This window comes from Eucalyptus grandis, chromosome 2, assembly GCF_016545825.1.
Source record: "Eucalyptus grandis isolate ANBG69807.140 chromosome 2, ASM1654582v1, whole genome shotgun sequence".
Taxonomy (NCBI): Eukaryota; Viridiplantae; Streptophyta; class Magnoliopsida; order Myrtales; family Myrtaceae; genus Eucalyptus; species Eucalyptus grandis.
The window spans coordinates 14,829,535-14,848,331 of record NC_052613.1 but is presented as its reverse complement, the minus strand read 5'-3'; the positions used below and the strand labels follow the sequence as shown (position 1 = coordinate 14,848,331).

Sequence of the window (18,797 nt, the reverse complement as noted above, 5' to 3'; positions counted from 1 at the left end):
TAGAGGGGATGCCTTCTTGCTGCACAAAAAGATTTAGCAAACGTAATGTTAAATGATTAGCCTTCACTATTTGATGTCTTTACATGGTCATCCACATTGAAGGAGAAATTTATAACCATCTTATATCTTAAACACATGTGAGTTTTTAGCACTGCAATCGCCATCTAAAAACCTACATTGATCTTATATTCACCAATAAAGCATAAAACAAAGATATTAAAATCATAAGGATACTAGTAATATACGGATGTGAAAAAAGCCAACAAAACACTCAAGCATTGGAATTTTTTACGAAAATATGCACGCGCTCTAAGTTCATTGAGAAAAATCACCTTTTATCCTTTGTTTGAATGCTCACAAGAAAAGTCTTGATCAAAAGAAAAAGGAGAACAATTGACGAAACAAGCACTCTAGTGGACAAAACTATTTTACTTTGATTTGTCTAACCTTTGGTGTGCATCCCTTGAGAGACTTGATCTTTTTTATAAAATCTTTTTGGCAAGTGAACGTCTTGGTATTCCTAGACTTCATTGTTTTCTCTCTCCCATAGTTCGTTGTTACTATGCTTCACGAAACACCTTTGATGTCTCGGCAGTGACCCATTCACCCATGGCCGTTGGAGAGATCGTTTTGGGTTCCTTCTTGGCTTCCTTCTTTCAAGTTCTATTCGACAAGTTGTCTTCTCTCACATTGGGCTATACGCAACAAGAAGGATTCAACACTCCTTGCTTAAGGAGTGGAAGAGGAATGTAGTGACAATCAATGCAAGTGCTGGATGATGCAGAGGACAATCAACTCAGCAATAACCCTCTAGTGAAGCTATGGTTGGACGATGTTAGGGACTTGAGCTATGACATGGAAGACTTGATTGATGAATTGGTGATCAAAATCACTCAAGTTGAGTCAGAGGCAAAATCCAGCACAAGTAGAGGTTTGGTGAAATGGAAGTCCTCTTTCTTTGGCCAAGATAAATCCTCAGATTGAATCCAAACTTGCATAAGGTGTCGAAAACCAAGGTACAAGAGGTCAATGGCAGGTTGAAAGTGATTGTCACCAGGAAGGCTCATCTAAGCTTGAGAGAGAATGTTGCAGACAAATCCAACTATACCAACAAAAGGGATCCCACCACTTCTTTGTTGGAGCCTCAATTTTTTCGTAGGGAAAAAGAAGAAGCACAAATACTCGAACTATTGATAAGTGAGGTAGAAAATTCCAATGCCATGCTAAGCATAGTCCCCATAGTTGGGATGGGCGGCGTTGGAAAGACAGCCTTGGCTCAACGAGTATATAATGATGCCAAAGTGAATAGTTGTTTCGAGAAGAAAGCATGGGTTTGTGTGTCAGATGTTTTCCATGTCCTTGACATAACAAAAACTATTTTGCAGTCGATCACCAGGTCGTCCGATGATGACAAAGATCTTGACAAGCTTCAAGTTAAGTTGAAGGATAGTCTAGCCAGGAAGAAGTTTCTTGTGGTTTTAGATGATATATGGAATGAGAAGTATGAAAAATGGACTGCCCTCTTAAAGCCATTGACATGGGGGCTAAGCGGAAGCAAGATCATCATCACGACTCGCAACCATAATGTTGCTTCCATAACAAGAGCTTCACCGTATCATTTGAGGGAATTGTCCTTTGATAATTGTATAAGCTTATTGGCATTTCATGCTCTTGGAGTAACAAATTTTGAGAGCCACCCGACCTTTGAAATAATAGGGAAGAAAATAGCTGAAAGGTGCAAAGGTTTACCTTTGGCAGCAAAGATGTTGGGCGGTGTCCTACGTACTAAAAGTAATCCTAATGAATGGGAAGATACCTTAAATAACAAAATATGGGATCTTCCGACGGTCGAGAATGATGAGGTTCTCCCAGTTTTAAAATTGAGCTATGTCCATCTTCCTTCCTATTTGAAGAGATGTTTTGCTTATTGTGCGGTATTTCCCAAGGATTATGAAATTGAGAGGGATGAGTTGGTACTCTTATGGATAGCAGAGGGACTTTTAGATGGGCAAAAAGCAAATGAGAATATCTTGAAATTGGGATGGAAGCACTTTGATGAGTTAGTATCCAGGTCATTTCTTCAACAATCAAGTATCAACGCATCTAAGTTTTCAATGCATGATCTTTTGAATGATCTAGCAAAGTCAATTTTGGGTGGGACTTGCTTTAGCTCAGGGGAGTATCAAGTGGCAAGTAATGAACATGATGTATCATCTCTTGAAAAAACTCGTTATGCATCATTCATCCCATCATGGTTTGTTACATCAAAATGCTTGAAACCATATCAAGGGATGAAGGCACTAAGAAGCTTAATTCTGGTGCGTGATGGATCTAGTGGGGACTCTTTCTCTATTTCCAACAAGGTGCTATGTGACTTGCTAACAAACTTGAAGTACTTGAGAGTATTCTTGTTATGTTGTTGTGACCTCATAGAGGTACCAAATTGTGTTGGTGATGTAAAATACCTTCGATATCTCAATTTCTCGTACACTAATATCGAGAGGCTACCTAAGTCAATCGGCGCCTTGTGCAAATTACAAGCTCTGATTTTAAGAGGTTGTCAAAAGCTTTCAAAGTTGCCTCAAGGTATCACAAAGTTAGTCAGCTTACGGTTTCTTGATATTAGAGATACATGAGAGTCTAAAAGAGATGCCATTGGGTATCGGTAATTTAAAGAATCTTATTATCTTGTCCAAATTTGTGGTGGGACTAGAGAAAGGGTCGTAGTTGAAAGAGTTAAAGAACTTGCCACATCTTGAAGGAAAATTATTCATATAAGAATTGCAAAATGTGGAAAAAGTTATAGATGCAATTGATGCTAATTTGCTTCGAAAGCTAGGCCTTACCAACTTATCCTTGCATTGGGGTGAACACTTGGGAGATCTCCATAATCATGAGCACGAAGCACAGGTGCTTGACTCTTTGCAACCTCACACTAATCTTGAAAATCTCACTATTTTGAACTATCGTGGTGCAGTATTCCCATCATGGTTAGATTGTACATCCTATTCTAAAATAGGGTCTTTATGCTTGTGGGACTGTCCTAATGTTATGTCGCTGTCTATGATTGGACAACTACCTTCACTTAAGGAATTATCTCTTAAAGGTCTACATGCAATAAGAATGATAGGCTCTGAATTTTACGGAGGTAAAAGGCATTTTCCATCCTTAACCACTTTGAAGTTCAAAGAGATGTTGGCATGGAAGGATTGGTCTCCTTATGCTGGGCGCCCAAAAGAAGAAGTCTCATTCTCCTGTCTTAAGCATCTTGTTGTTCAGGGTTGTCCTTCGTTGGTCGGGACATTGCCTTGTCAACTTGATCGTCTCACAAAGCTTGAAATTCTTTCATGTCCGCATTTGAAAAACTCAACCAATGATGTTTGTCTTCCATCTCTCCATGAGTTGTCCCTTGAGGATTGTAACAAGGAGATCTTGAAGAGCTTGATCAACCAAACTTCTTTGACCATTCTTACAATTAAGAATCTTGCAGAGCTTGTTTGCTTTGATCATGGGTTTATGAACCACTTGATCAAGCTAAGGAGCTTCATATAGGAGGGTGTGACCAGTTAAAATACTTGTGGCAAGATGAAAATGAAATGCTAAATCTTACTTGCCTCGAGGAATTAAAAATAGCAAGCTGTCCTCAGTTCACATCATTCGTGGCAGGAGAAATAGAAATAGAGTTGCCATGCAACCTTGAAAAGATGGAATTGAGTAGTTGCACCAGTTTAGAAAAGCTTCCAAGCAAGATGTACACACTCAGTGATCTCTCTATTGGACAGTGTCCAAAACTCATAAGACCAACCATTTCTTCATATGACCCCATCAGCAACAACCCGATCTCTCAACTTCAATCTTCATGTATAGGTCAATGTGATTCCCTGACATTTTGTCCCTCTGCCAAGGGTAAACTTGCTACTTTGAAGAAATTTGTTATTCAAGACTGCGAGGGAGTGGAATCGCTAGGAGAAATCACCATAGAATCACTCAAATTTATGCAAATTTACCATTGTCCGAATCAAAGAAGCCTACCACAATTCCTTCACACGTTCTCCCATCTCACTGAATTGAGTATAAGTGACTGTCAGATAGAGGACTTTCCTCCCCTTCCCCTCACCCTATCGAGTCTTAGACTTGGGGGATGTCCGAACATAAAGTCTATCACCAGTATCACCAGTTGTAACAATCTCACTTCTTTGCATATAAGTGAGTGTAGGGCATTGGAAATAATAGATTCCCTTCCCCTTCCCATCACCCTATCGCGGGTCTCTCTCTATTACTGTCCAAAGATAAAGTCTCTACTAAAGTGACGTCATCTTACATCCCTTTGGTACATATTCATTGGGCGTTGCCAAAATATCCAATGCTTGCCCGAAGGAGGTTTGCCCCCCAATGTGCAATGGTTTCACATAAGTGAGTGTGAGAATATGAAACGGCCAATGAGAGAATGGGGCTTACCCCTTCTCACATCCCTCGACCATCTAGATATTGACAAAAGAAGTATGGGAGGGGAGGGAGAGAAGGTGCGGTTTCCTTCGGAGGAGGACGAGGACGAGGAGGATGCTTGGAGTTTTCTCTTTCCTTCCTCTCTTACCTTTCTTCGAATTGACCATATGAGGAACGTGGAAAGACTATCAAATGGCCTTCGCAACCATCTCTCCTCTCTCCAAGTGTTAATCATTTCAAATTGCCCGAAGTTGAGGGACTTGCCAAAGGATGGCCTCCCTCCCTCCCTCCTAGTATTGCAAATATATGAATGCGAGAATCTGAAAGATCAATGCTCAAAACACACCGGCAACTATTGGCCCCTCATCCAAGAGATCTCTCTCATCTTGATTGATCACCTTCGGATTCAATGAATTGATTCGTCCTGGTACGGTCAGGTTTTCTAGGGTTCGGGTAAGTTTATGGTTTTGAAGGCATCGATTTCCCATTCTGCTTCCTCAATTCGATTTGTGATGCAAACTGATTTTCCCTTCATGTAGATGTTTCACATAAATTCCTGGGAAAATCCAAGAAATCCCTGACATGCGCATTGATTGGTTCCAAATCTGGTGAAGTGGAATTGATCCGCTTTCGCTTTCATTTGCTAACTACCGTGATTCATCCTTCGAGGTGCGGTCAGTTTTCTAGGGTCCAGGTAAGCTTTTTGGCCTTGAATGCATCAATTTCGCTTCTATTCTTCAATTCGATGCTTTGTGCGAATTAATTTTTTCCCATGGAGAAGTGTCGCATAGGATTTCCAGAAATCGCCGTATCGTGATATACAACTAAAATTCAAGGCTAAAAGAATGATATTTAGTTGCCTGAATCCCAGCAAGAGCTTCCTTTAGTCTCCATTTGCACTGCTTGCAAAAGTTGATGATATCCTCGTATGCCACTACTGCATCCATCTTATCTATTGCCTTGGGCTTGTCTTTTTCTTTAGCCATTGCAATGCTCTTTGGACTAGTAAGTAATTCAACATCCTTTGTAGGCGACCGTCTCCCCTGTTTCATTTCTAGCCTCAATCCCAGTGATGGCATGTTATGTAAGACCCCGCCTCAGTTAATCTTCATGAAACCTAGCTCAGGTTTACTCCACACACCTTGCCTTTCATCCACCTTATCATGACTCAGCTTACATTTTTATCGGCAACACACTCCAAATATACCAACAAGTCTAGGCAATCATTCTTAGGAGTTATCAGCCTGTACCAATCATTCAATTTCATGACCTCACATTTGTAGAATATCAGCCCATGCCAACAAGTCACCATCACCCGTGATCGGTGGTCTCCTGTACTTGTAAGGTAACAAAATCACAACAATTTTTTAGCGAAAAAAAAAAAGTTATCAAGAGGGTATCCTGGTTCATTTTTTGTTGTTGTCAATTGGGTATGCATATAATTCTGTTCTGATCACTCTAAGCAGGAAACTTTATTTTTATTCAGGACTAATTGATAGTCCTGTTTCAGATGTTTGGATGATAAACATGAGGAATGTGGAAAGAATATCAATAGTGCAGGATGTAAGAAGTGCAGAGTATTCTGTTTCCTTGATCTCTACATCTCTTTGGATGAGAAATATGAGGAACGTGGAAAGATTATCAAGTGGTCTTCGCAGTCATCTCTCCACTTTCGAACAGCTACATTTTATAGTTTAATGGAACTTGCCAGAGGATGGCTTCATTCCCTCCTCCAAGTATTCAGCATAATTCACCGTAAAATTATGAAAGAATGATGCTCAAAACTCAGTGGCAACTATTGGCACCTCATCCGAGAAATCCTGCTCATCGTAGTTGGTTGAGTTCAGATCCAATAAGAAGATATCTATCCAATTTCTAAACTTTGCTTTTCAGGTAATGATTTGGACTTCTTTCTTTCTTGCACACTTATTGTTTAGCTACTGCTGCTGCTTCAGGATCCATTTCTATTTCAAATCCTCAATTCAATGCTAAAAAGTTCATATTTTTCCATGGACAAACTTCACCTAAATTTCCACAAACCTGCTGCTGAAGGTCCAATGTTGACATTTGGGTTGCTCTGTTTTGTTTGACAAGGAAGCACGCAATGAAATGGTTATAATTCTAATGTGGTACAGCAAGTCAACCAACCATTGCTTCTTACAAGTGACTATTCATCAAAACAAAAAATACATACATGGACTTGTTTACAGTGCAAGAATAATGATGTGTGTATGTGCTTGTCCGTATTTATGATATATCTTAAACTGTTTGATGGCCAAAAATTGCTTATCTTTCCACTTATGGAAATGCACTATGCTTTACGTGAGAATTGTGAAGAATTGTTGCTCTTATATTGTTATTTTTCCCACAACTTCAGTGTTTGTTATGTTTTCTCTTCCAATTATCTTTTTCTTTTTAATTTTTTATATCCTAGCTCACTGACTTGAATTCTCTCGACTATGATTGTTTTGCAGAATATCCCACTATCATCTTTATTTGGCAAAATTTCTCAGGAGGATCAAATGCAAACAGTGCTGAGTTAGGCAAATGATGTGCTTATGTTCATTTGTTGCAACTTGACAAAAGAAGAACAAAATGCTATTTATTATTGGTAGCAGTACTACTATGCTCTAAACTGTTTTTTTCTTTTGGCGACATGCTCTCAAAGATTAATCTATATCACAATGTCAATTACCGAGGTCTATATTCATAGTCAAACGAAGAAGCTTTCTTACTTCCAACAACAGCTGCTTCTATAAAGATGCAAAAAATAGGATTTTAAACAGGTGTGATCGAGTTGGCAAATGTGACAACTAAATTTGAATGAACCTTGTAGATTATAAGCCATTGAAATTTGCTTTCCTTGTCAAAGTTCACGGTTCATCTTTCTATTCATATTCCCACGCCATATTAGAGCATATTTTTCTTTTTCTTTGTTATCAAGGAAAGGTAGAAAGGAGCAATAAGGAAGACTATGATTTGTCCAAATTCTGGAGATATCTATATGTGAGATTCCAAAAGATTGATGCTCAAAACTCACTGGCGACTATTGGCCCCTCATCCAAGAGATCCCTCTCATCTACATTGTTGGTGTTTGGATCCTATGAATTGAAATTGATCACACCAGAGGCATGACAAAAGATTTATCTCCGCTGACTACTTTTCCTTCTTTAGGTAATTCTTATAAGTTCTTTCATTCTTTCCCTTCCATTTGCTATCCGCCGCAATTCGTTGTTCCACCTAAAGGCAACTTTCTGGGGTTGGGGTCAGTTTTTGTTTTTGAAGGCATCAATTTATATTATGTTCTTCAGTTTGATGCCTAATACGGATTGATTTTTCCTGTGGAGATGTTTCTCGTAGAATTTCCAAAAACCAGCGACTGAAGGTCAGAGACTGACATTCGGGCGGGTTGTGTGTGTCCTTGATGGGGTTTTTTCTTTCTAGGCCAGCCGCTCACGGTTGAAATAAGCATATGTGATAAGAAGGGTGGGAGATGCAGATGTAGATCTCAATTTTGGCAAAGCCACCTAATGGGCACAAGCATTTGCTTTTCGTGAAATACAACTAAAATTCGGCGCTGCAAAATGATCTATAGCTTCTTGAATCCTAGTACGAGCATCCTTTAGTCTTTAATTGCACTGCTTGGGAAAATTGATGATATCCTTGTATACCAAAGCTCCATCTAGTCCACTACTACCTTGGTTCAGCTTTTTATTTGGCTACTGCAATGCTTTTTGAGCAGCAAGTGTTTCAGCCTCCTTTGCAGATCTAGCTTGCACCACAACACCCTTGCAGGCAATCATCTCCCCTGTTTCATCTCACGCCACAATCCTAACAACAGCATGTTTGGTTCCTTCAATAGAAGACCCATAATAGTTAATCTTCACAAAGCCTAACTCAGGTTTACTCTCCACACCCTGCCTTCATTCACCCAATCATGACTTAGTGCTCTTGCATTTTAAAAGCTATACAGTCTAAAGAGCTTTTCTAAAATGTGAAAGTGACAGTTTCAGGATCAGGTGATTTATTGTTAAAGTTTACTACATTTCAAGCATTCCGGATATAACAATAGGTGTAGCCAATCATTCTTTAGCGTTATCAGCTCGTATCAAGTCATTTGACCTCCTGACCTCACATTCTGTTTCCTTCATCTCTAATTTCTCTTTGGATGAGAAATATGAGGAATGTGGAAAGATTAAGTCTTTGCAGCTATCTCTCCTCTCTCAAACAGCTATCCTTTATAGGTTACCGGTACTTGTATAAGAAGATATCTCTCCAATGTCTAATTTTTATTCTTCAGGTGATGGTTCATACCTCTTTCTTCCGCACTCGTCGTTTAGCTACTGCTTCTGCTCCATATATTACGAATCCTCAACTCGATGCTAAAAAGTTCATGTTTTTCCATGGCCAAGCTTCACATTATTTGCCACAAACCAGCTAGACATTTGGGTTGCTCTGTTTTGTTTGATAAGGAAACACACAATGAAATGGTTATAATGCTAATAGGGTACAGCTTGTCCACCATAGTTTCATATGAGTGACTATTCCAAAAAAAAAATGATACTTACATGGACTTGCTCATGGTGCTGGAATTGTGATGCATGGATGTGCCTGTCTGGATTGATGATATATCTTGAACTTTGTTTGATGCCCAACTATTGCTTATCTTTCCACTTATGGAAATGCACCATGCTTCGCATGAGAACCGTGAAGAATTGTTGCTCTTATATTAATATTTTTCTGCAATTTCAGCATTTGTTATGTTTTCTCTTCCAATTTTTTTTTTTTTTTTATGCCCTAGCTCAGTGACCTGAATTCTCTCAATTGTGCTTGTTTTGCAGAATTTCCCCACTGTCATCTTTATTTGGCAAATTCTCTCAGGAGGATCAAATGCAAACACTGTTGAGGTAGGCAAATGATGTGCTTATGTTCATCTTCTGCAACTTGACAAGAAAAGGCTATTTATTTTGGTAGATGTAGTGATATGCTCTAAACTGTTTTTCTGGAGACCTGCTCCAAAAGATTAATCTGTATCATTATGTCAATTATTGAGGTCCATATTCAAAGTCAAATGAAGAAGGTTTCTTACTTCCAGCAACAGCAGCTATTTGTAAAGATGCAAAAAAATAGGATTTAAAACAGGTGTTTTCAAGTTGGTGAATATGGAAATCAAATTGAATGAACCTGCAGATTATAATCCATTTAAATATGACTTCCTTGTCAAAGTTCATAGTTCATCTTTCTTCTATTCAAATTCCTGCACCAGTTCAGAGCAAATTTTCTTCTTCTTTGTTGTCAAGGAAAGGCAGAGAGGAGCAATCAGGGAGACTATGCTTTGCCACTCTGTTAAGTCATCATTAAAGCCTTGCGTTTGCCACAATGTATTTTGATTTAAGCTTGTGAGAAGATGGCCTTCCAAGACCATTCGCAACCAATTATTTTGGGTAGGCAAGTCTTGTCACTATAACCCCACCAAGCTGCCAGAGCTCCCGTCACGGACAAGGCAAGATACAGGCACTGTCATCGTTAGTGGGTTATCCTCATGTCTGTAGAATATCAACTTGTAGCATTAGGCCATAATCACTGGTGATCAGCAGTCCCCCATAGTTCTGTGTTAGCAGAATCACAAGGGCCATTTAGAAAAAACAAAATAACCATAACGATCACATTTTTTAGACTTGGAATGGGAAGTACCCTGTCATGTCTTCTTGTTCATTTTTGGTTGCAGTTGGTTGAGTAGGTGGTTGATATTTTACAGACGTGACTATTGGCCCCTCATCCAAGAGATCCCTCTCATCCGCATCAAGGGCTTTCAAATCCAATGAATTGATTTGTCCATGTACAGTGAGTTTTCTTAGGGTTCAGGTAAGTTTTTGGTTTTGAAGGCATCTATTTCCATTCTGCTTCCTCAATTTGATGCTGAATGCAAATTGATACTTTCCCATGTAGATGTTTCACGTTACTTTCTGGAAAATCCAAGAAATCCCTGACATACGCATTGATTGGGTTTGGATCCAATGAAGTGAAATTGATCCACTTTCGCTTTCATTTGCTAACTGCTACAATTCATCCTTCGATGTGCAGTCAGTTTTATTACGGTTCAGGTGAGTTTTTTGGTCTTGAAGGCATCAATTTCACTTCTTTTTCTTCGATGCGATGCTTAATACAGAATTAATTCTTTTCCCCATGGGACGGGGGTCTTTCACCCCAATTTCAATCGCACATATGCAAAGTTACCCAATGGGCACAAACACTTGCTGAAAGAATGATATATAGTTGCTTGAATCCCAACAAGAGCTGCCCTTAGTCTCCAATCGCACTGCTTGTGAAGGTTGGTGATATTCTTGTATGCCATAGCTGCATCCATCTAATCTCCTGCCTTGGGCCAGCTTTTTTCTTTAGCCACTGCAATGCTCTTTCGAGCAACAAATAATTCAGCCCCTCTACAGGCAACCATATCCCCTGTTTCATTTCTGGCCTCAATACCAACAATGGCATGTTATGTAAAATCTGTCACAGTTAATTTTCATGAAACCTAGCTCAAGTTTACTCCACACCCCATGCCTTTCATCCACCCAATCATGAATTAGCTTACATTGTTACCGGCAACACACTCCAAAAGAGCTTTTTAACTTGTGCAAGTGGCAGTTTTCAGTATCTGGTGATTTATGGATGAAAGTTACTGCATTTCAAGCTTTCCAGACATACCAACAGGTGTAGGCGATCTTTCTTAGGAGTTATCGGCCGGGACCAATCATTTAATCTCGTGACCTCACATTTGTAGAATATCAGCCTGTACCCACAAGTCACCATCATCGGTGACTGGCAGTCTCCCATACTTGTGAGTTAACATAATCACCAGAATTTTTCAGCCAAAAAAAAAAAAAAAAAAAGAAGGAAAAATCATCAAAAGGGCATTGCGGTTTACTTTTCGTTGCTGTCAATTGGAGATGCATATAATTTTGTTCTGATCATTCAATTGGGGATGCATATAATTTTGTTCTGATCAATCTTATAGTTGTTCATTATGTGGCATCCCAGAAATTCAAAGCCAAGCCTTAAGGTGTGTTAAATGTCTTTAATTAGGTGATAGAATTTTATGGCCTATGCTTTAGCCAATTTGTCTTTTAATTTGATGAATTTTGCTTGTGTTGTGGAAATTTAAATTTAATTAGTTAATGCTTGGCCATATGATTTAAATTTCAATAATTGAAATATCCCAAGACTTTGGCCAAGATGAAATTTGAATTTAGAAATATTTATAAAAAGGAATTCAAAAAAAAAAAAGAGAAAATAGGGTTATCTTCGAAATGGGCCTTGGACCCATTAGCCTAGAGCTTGGTGGGCCAAGCTAGTCGGCCCATTGGGCCCAAGAGGGGAGTTCGACTAGCCCAAGAAGGAGTGGCCGGTTGGGCCTAAGCCCAAGCCCATTAACCCAAATCAAATTTCAAAAATAGAAATGACAAGTGGCAAGACAAGTCCTCATGCATTGGCCATAGGTGTGGTGGATCAATCATTACCTATGATGAGCCTAGGGGGAGTATAAAAAGGGATTAGGAGAGAAATGGCCGGTTACTTGCTTCATTTCCGTCCAAAGAGAGAGGTGTACGAGAGAGAGAGCTTGAGCGGAAGAGAGAGCCCGAGAGAGAGGAGGTGGAGCCGAGAGTTGCCGCCGCCGTGTCTCGCCGTCGCCGCCTAGTCCGACCACCGTACGCCGCCGTGTGTTGCTGTGTGTTCATCTTGGAGGCAAGTGGAGTCCTTAACTTCTCTTGCATGTCTGTTTTGTTGGTTGCATGTTCGGTTTTAGGTGTAATTTGGGCGAAAAACCGAGGTAAGGGTTGGATGTGTTCATGTAATGTGGCTGTTTCCGTTCGGTTTGTGGTAGCCAGTATCTTAGTCGAGCTTGCATGTGTACTTGGAGTGCGATTTTGGCTTCGGTGTCTTCATGAAAGTTGAAGCTAACATCTTGTAGTATGACATACTCGAATTTCGTGGAAAACAAAGGTGATATGTGGGGTCAAAAGCTTTGTTATACGGAGACCTCAGATCTGCGAAATCTTCACTGACCTTTTGATGATTTCTTGGTTGCATGTTCATTTCTGTTGGAGATCTCACTTTGTTGTCTTCATAGAAGTTGTAGGTAACATCCTAAACTACAACATACTCAAATTTGAAGAGAAATGAACAAGTATAGCCTAGGTAATCGGCTAGATCTTTGAGACGTTTGGTTCTGTTGAAGTATACCGAGACACCCGAGACTTCAAGGACTTAAAAGAAGATCATACTTTGGTTATTTAACCTAGATCTCTTCATGAAACTTGTAAAGCACACATTTATACATAACATACTAGAATTTCAGAAGAAACGAAAGAGATTTGATGGGTCAAACCTAAGTTTTTCGGTGATGTACGTTCTGGACGAAACGGTAGACGTTCCAGAAGCTTCATGGAGTTGTATAAATTAATATAAAAATAATTTGGCTTAGGGTTCTTCATGAAAAGTGCACGAAAATGTGTTTTCTATCACCCTGTAAAATTGTGTAATTTTCGGAGGTCATATGAGTATTTTAATTGAATTAATTCGAAAACTGTGTAATCTGGCCATTATCCGAATATTGTGTGTATTTTGTGGAAATTTGGGAAATTATGTGAAATGCAAATTTGACCATGAATTTGTGTGAAATTGTGATTTTAATTGTTTTTTTAATGATTGTTTGAATATTATGATTTTGGAAAATCATAAATATTAAATATAATATTTATTTATGAAAATAAATAAATATAATAATAAAATAATAATAAAATAAAAAGTGGATTATTTTATTGGCCAAGAGTTTTATTGAGTTATAATGTATTGTTATATGGCACTGATGTATGAATGATCATGAATTATGATGCATTGCTATATGACATTGATGCATGTATGATTATGAATCATGATGCGTGTGTGTGATTCATATGCCATGAAATAATAAGATGAAAAGGATGATAAAAAAATGGAAAGTGGTATGTGAGTAAGAGGTTGTGGCGGAGGATGTTGTCTGGTGGCCTGGTGGCGTAATTCCAGAGATTCCCTGGGAGTTTCAGGATGCCCGGAATGTGGGGGGCCGGAAGCCCTGTCGGAGGTTTTCGCCCGAAGGAGTGACTCGCGATGCCGGGATTAGGGTGCGAGATCCCCGGTTAGAAGGGTAAAGGCCGGAAGCCCTGTCGGAGGTTTTCGCCCAAGGGAATGCCTCGTGATGCTAGTTGAGATGCGAGATGCCGGAATGTGGGGCGGAAGCCCGGTGGCCATGAGATGGTGGAATCTTTGGGATCCTGTCGGAGGTTTTCGCCGAAGGGATGGTGATGATGGTGAATTTGATGATTTGAGAAAAGATAATGTGGGGATCAATTGATAAGTAAAAGTGGAAATTGATCTATGATATGATATGCATGGTGATGCATGGCTAATGATGATATGATATGCATGGTGATGCATGGCCAATGATGGTATGATTTGATATGCATGGTGATGCATGGCTAGTGATGATGTGATATGCATGGTGATGCATGGCTAATAATGATATGATATGCATGGTGATGCATGGCTAATGATGGTATGATGTGATATGCATGGTGATGCATGGCTAGTGATGATGTGATATGCATGGTGATGCATGGCTAATAATGATATGATATGCATGGTGATGCATGGCTAATGATGGTATGATGTGATATGCATGGTGATGCATGGCTAGTGATGATGTGATATGCATGGTGATGCATGGCTAATAATGATATGATATGCATGGTGATGCATGGCTAATGATGGTATGATGTGATATGCATGGTGATGCATGGCTAGTGATGATGTGATATGCATGGTGATGCATGGCTAATGATGATGTGATATGCATGGTGATGCATGGTTAATGATAATGTGGTATGCCATGATGATGGTGATATATATGATGTGATGATGCATGATACGCATGATTACAAGGTAGGTGATGCTTGTACGTGTGATGATATGCATGATGCATTGGAATGTTATTGGATTTCCTATCTGCTTTTGTTGTATTCACCCCTTTTGGGGATAACATTTCAGATTGTATGCCGCTACTGCTGTTCGCGTGGGGTATTTTTCTACCGTCGATGTTGAGGTGGAGTTGTTCGGTTGCTCATGAAAGGTAATTCTTATTCAGAGGACTAATTGATTGTCCCTTTCCAGATTTTGGATGAGAGCTAGTAGAGCCGTTTCTTTTTATGGGAATCGATGGAAAGACTATCAACGTAGTCCCATCTTGGAGGATGTATGATGAGAAGTCTTCTGTTTCTTTAGCCTAGAGATTTAACCTCTCTTTGGATGAAAAATATGACAATAATAAAGTAGAAGTAGACTCTTATAGTTATCAAGTGGTCTTCATGGCCATCTTTCCCCTCTTTTTGGATGAGAACTATGAGTAGAAAGAACAGTTACATTTTCTAAGTTGCTCGAAATTCGGGTACTTGCCAGAGGATAGCTTCCCTCCCTCCCTCAAAGTATTCCACATAATTCAATGTGAGATTCCAAAGGATGGATCCTCTCTTGCTGGCAACTACTGGCACCTTATCCATGAAATCCCACTCATTGTGATTGATCTAGTTCGGATCCAACAAGAAGATTTCGCTCCACTGTCCAAGTTTCATTCTTCAGGTAATGATTCAGACTTCTTTCTTTCTTTTACACTCGTCATTTAGCTACTGCTGCTGCTCCAGGATCCATTTCAATTCCATTTACTCAACTCAATGCTTAAAAGTTAATGCTTTCCCATGGACATGATTCACGTGAATGTCTACAAACCAGCTGCTGAAGGTCTGATGTTAACATATGTGTTGCTCTGTTTTGTTTACCAAGGAAGTACACAATAAAATGGTTATAATGCTAACGTGGTACAGCTAGTGACTATTCCTCGAACAAATCATACCTACGTGGACTTGCTTGCAGTGTTGGAATTATGATGCGTCAAATGTGCCTGTCTATATAGATTATATATCTGGAATTTTGTGTGATGGCCAAAAGTTGCTTATCTTTGCACTTGGATGACAGAAAGAATTTGCAAATGGAAATGCACTATGCTTTGCGTGAGAATCATGAAAAATTGTTGCTCTTAAACTAATATTGTTCCGCAATTTAATCGTTTGCTGTATTTTCTCTACCAAATATCTATTTCTTATGCCCTAGCTCATTGACCTGAATTCTCTCGACTGTGCTTGTTTTGCAGAATATCCCACTGTTATCTGTATTTGGGAAAATCTCTTGGGAGGATCAAATGCAAACACCGTTGAGGTAGGCAACTGATGTAGTTGTTTTCATCTTTTGCAACTTGACAAAAGCAAAAAAAGAAAAAGCTATTAATTTTGGTAGGTGCACCGATATGCTCTAATTTTTTTTTTTTTAGGGTGACATGCTCTAAATAAGATTAATCTGTATCTTGATGTCAGTTACCCTGGTCTATAATCAAAATCAAATTAAGAAGCTTTCTTACTTTCAATAACAACTATTGTAAAGATGCAAAAGTAGGGTGTAAAACCATTTTTCGAGTTGGCAAATATGACAACTAAGTTTCAATGCACCCTGCAGATCAGAATCTTTTTAAACCTGACTTTCTTGTTAAAGTTCACAATTCATCTTTCTTCTATTTAAATTCTCACACCATCTCAGAGGACTTTTCTTTTTCTTTGTTGTAAAGGAAAGGCGGAGAGGAGCGACCAGGGAGACTATGCTCTGTTGCTCTGTTGCTCTGTTGAGTCATCATGAAAGCCTCATGTCTGCCACGAAGTATTACGATCTAAAACTGCCAGAAGGTCGTCTTCCAGTACCACTCGCAACCCACTTTTCTCGGGTAGGCAAGTCTCATCACTACTCGTCACTGTAACCCCACCAAGCTGCCAGAGCTCCTGTCACGAGCGAGTAAAGATACGGGCACTACCGTCGCACGTGGATTATCCTCATGACCTCGCATCTGTGGAATATCAGCTTGTACAATTACGCCACCATCACAAGTGGTCAACGCTTCCCCCATAGTTCTGCATTAACATAATCATAAGCGCCAATCAGGAAAAACAAAATCATCAAAAGACTCATTGAAGTTTTAGATTTGGAAGAGGAAGTACTCTAGTAATTTCTTATTGTTTTTGGCTGCATCGGGGCGAGTATGTATATATTTTGTTCGTTTGATTACTCTTGTAATTGTTTATTTCGCATGACAAAATCAAAGTTGAATGTGGATTCCATGCAAAAGTGCCAAATCCTAACATCATACTTTCGTAGGCATTGAGTGGGCCGTGATGGTTCGGCCTCAAAACGTAGATAGCCCAACTCTTGGGCCTTAATCCCAATGGATGGCATTGCAATTAGACTTGACATACAATTCAGGTAATAAGTTCAAGAAAGTCATTTGGCTGGGACTTCACTTTAATTAATTAAAGAACCATTCAATAGGCAAGACTAGACAGACCAAGTCAGTTATAAGCATTAAAATTCATACCGACCCTAAACTATGATTTTGGAAAACATTATACTTTATTCGCGTGAATAATAGCTCTCAAGTGAGCCTGAGCCCAAAAAGATAATTACTTGCCGAGGCTCGTTCAGATTTTCATTTTGCTAAAAAATAAAATCATATCAGGCAAGTCTTGGTAGCTCCAAGCTCTAAATGTACGATCATTGGTCCAAGCTCGCCCATATATTTCTTACAATTGGACTAGGTCGAGCTGGGCTCGATGGGCACTTCTTTTTCTTTTATTTTTTTCTCTCAAGTCTATTCATATGAATAAGTAAGTTTCGCATTTGCAGGCTATTTGAAATATTCGGTTTCACCTTGAGAGAAAATACGTGCTAAACGATATTAATGTGGGTACATATCATGCAACCTCAACATTTAGGGCCTAACTATAGTTGAAAACCCTCAATCAAATATTGAGAACAATGATTGATCACAATATTTAATTAATGACAAGCTTGTAATCTTTCAAATTCCCTCCCCTTCCTTGTTGCGTAATAAGATGAGTCGTGGTCATCACCTAACAACGATTCAATTGAAATTGTATGATTGTCGATTAAAAGAATCAGCATCCATGGAAACCACAAAGAAGCAAAATTTGATCCTCACCTGCTCTATATGGATTTTTCCAAGCTCCTCTCCCCACCATTTTATTATATTCTTCTGTAGTTTACGTTTTACTTCTTGCAAGAGCAACTATGTTGATTCTGAAAATCTGACAATCGCGTATATTGTCAAGAAGACTTTCGATCTTTGCTCCTTATTTCATACATTTTATCATCGAAATCAAAGCCCTAAATACAAAGGACGCTCTATGCCTGACCAAAGCTCTAAAGCTTCAACTTCTAACTTTCATCAAACTGTGTTTACCAAGAACTCTGCTTCTTGTTGTTTGGATCCAATTTGTCATTTTATGGAAGAGAGAGAGAGAGAGAGGTTCATGCGACATCATAGTGTCCATTACATGCTTGGACTGACTTTGTCTATTTCTTCTTCTTCCTTTTATATTTTTCTTTTTATGGGTTAACATTGAAATGGAGCTCTTGATTTGGTGGATATAAATGAGGGGGTGGAAATTCGCACGACGTAAGTGGGGATATCAACTGCTCTTTAATGCGTACGAGAATGTTCCTAAGATAAATTGGAATTGGAAAATGTGAAGAGCTTTAGATCGGATCACTCATGAAGTTCGAGGATTATGTTCACTTAATCTTCAAAAGTTAATTTGTATATTGGGAGGTGACTGACTTTTATCGTCTCAAAATATTCGTCAATTCTTGAATAAATCTTGAGCATTCTGATCCTCACTTAGATTTTCATATTTCTTCTTTGTCATCGCCTCACTTGCCACTTTGATGAAAGAGGTTATTTTCTTATTATCAACGCGAATTAGCATTGAAAATGGTTCTTTTATTTATGTTGTCAAAGATGGGTGAATAGTATCGATGCTCGATCGGCACATGGGACAAGGTATCATGCCTCAAATTCAATTTGATATACGATGTCATAATACAAAGCCTTGATATGACTTCCTCATCATCCAAGCATTTTAGTTATTGATATGAGGAAAGGATGGTGCTTGAAAATCATTTTTGCCTCCATGTATCATCCTTGTTAGTTGTAGTTTCGCTGTCAAGTTTTGATGATCTTTTCTCAAAAGAAATGGGTTTTTGAACACTGAAATGAACACAATTGTGGGAAGATACTTACGCAAGGTTATAAACCAAATTGGCTAAATATAGTTTCGGTTCTTTTAAAATTGATGTTCATGCAATTTAACTCTCTTGCTCTTTTGTGGCAATGGAATGCTTTAACATTGTCAATTTGT

General features: G+C 39.0%; 1 protein-coding gene across 20 annotated transcripts in view; it reads left to right on the top strand.

Annotated features, from left to right (window-relative positions):
- Positions 1–1,014: 1,014 nt before the first annotated feature.
- The window catches only part of LOC104422849 (putative disease resistance RPP13-like protein 1), a 36,007-nt gene continuing 18,224 nt past the window's right edge, over positions 1,015–18,797 (top strand). For 5 of the 20 annotated variants that reach the window (XM_039307562.1, XM_039307571.1, XM_039307558.1 and 2 more), the window contains exons 1-2: positions 1,015–4,899; positions 4,986–5,140. In XM_039307562.1, the coding sequence (XP_039163496.1) occupies positions 1,221–2,636 (1,416 nt within the window). In that variant the 5' untranslated portion in view covers positions 1,015–1,220 and the 3' untranslated portion in view covers positions 2,637–4,899; positions 4,986–5,140. The other 15 variants (XM_039307565.1, XM_039307567.1, XM_039307566.1 and 12 more) reach the window with 15 other exon arrangements.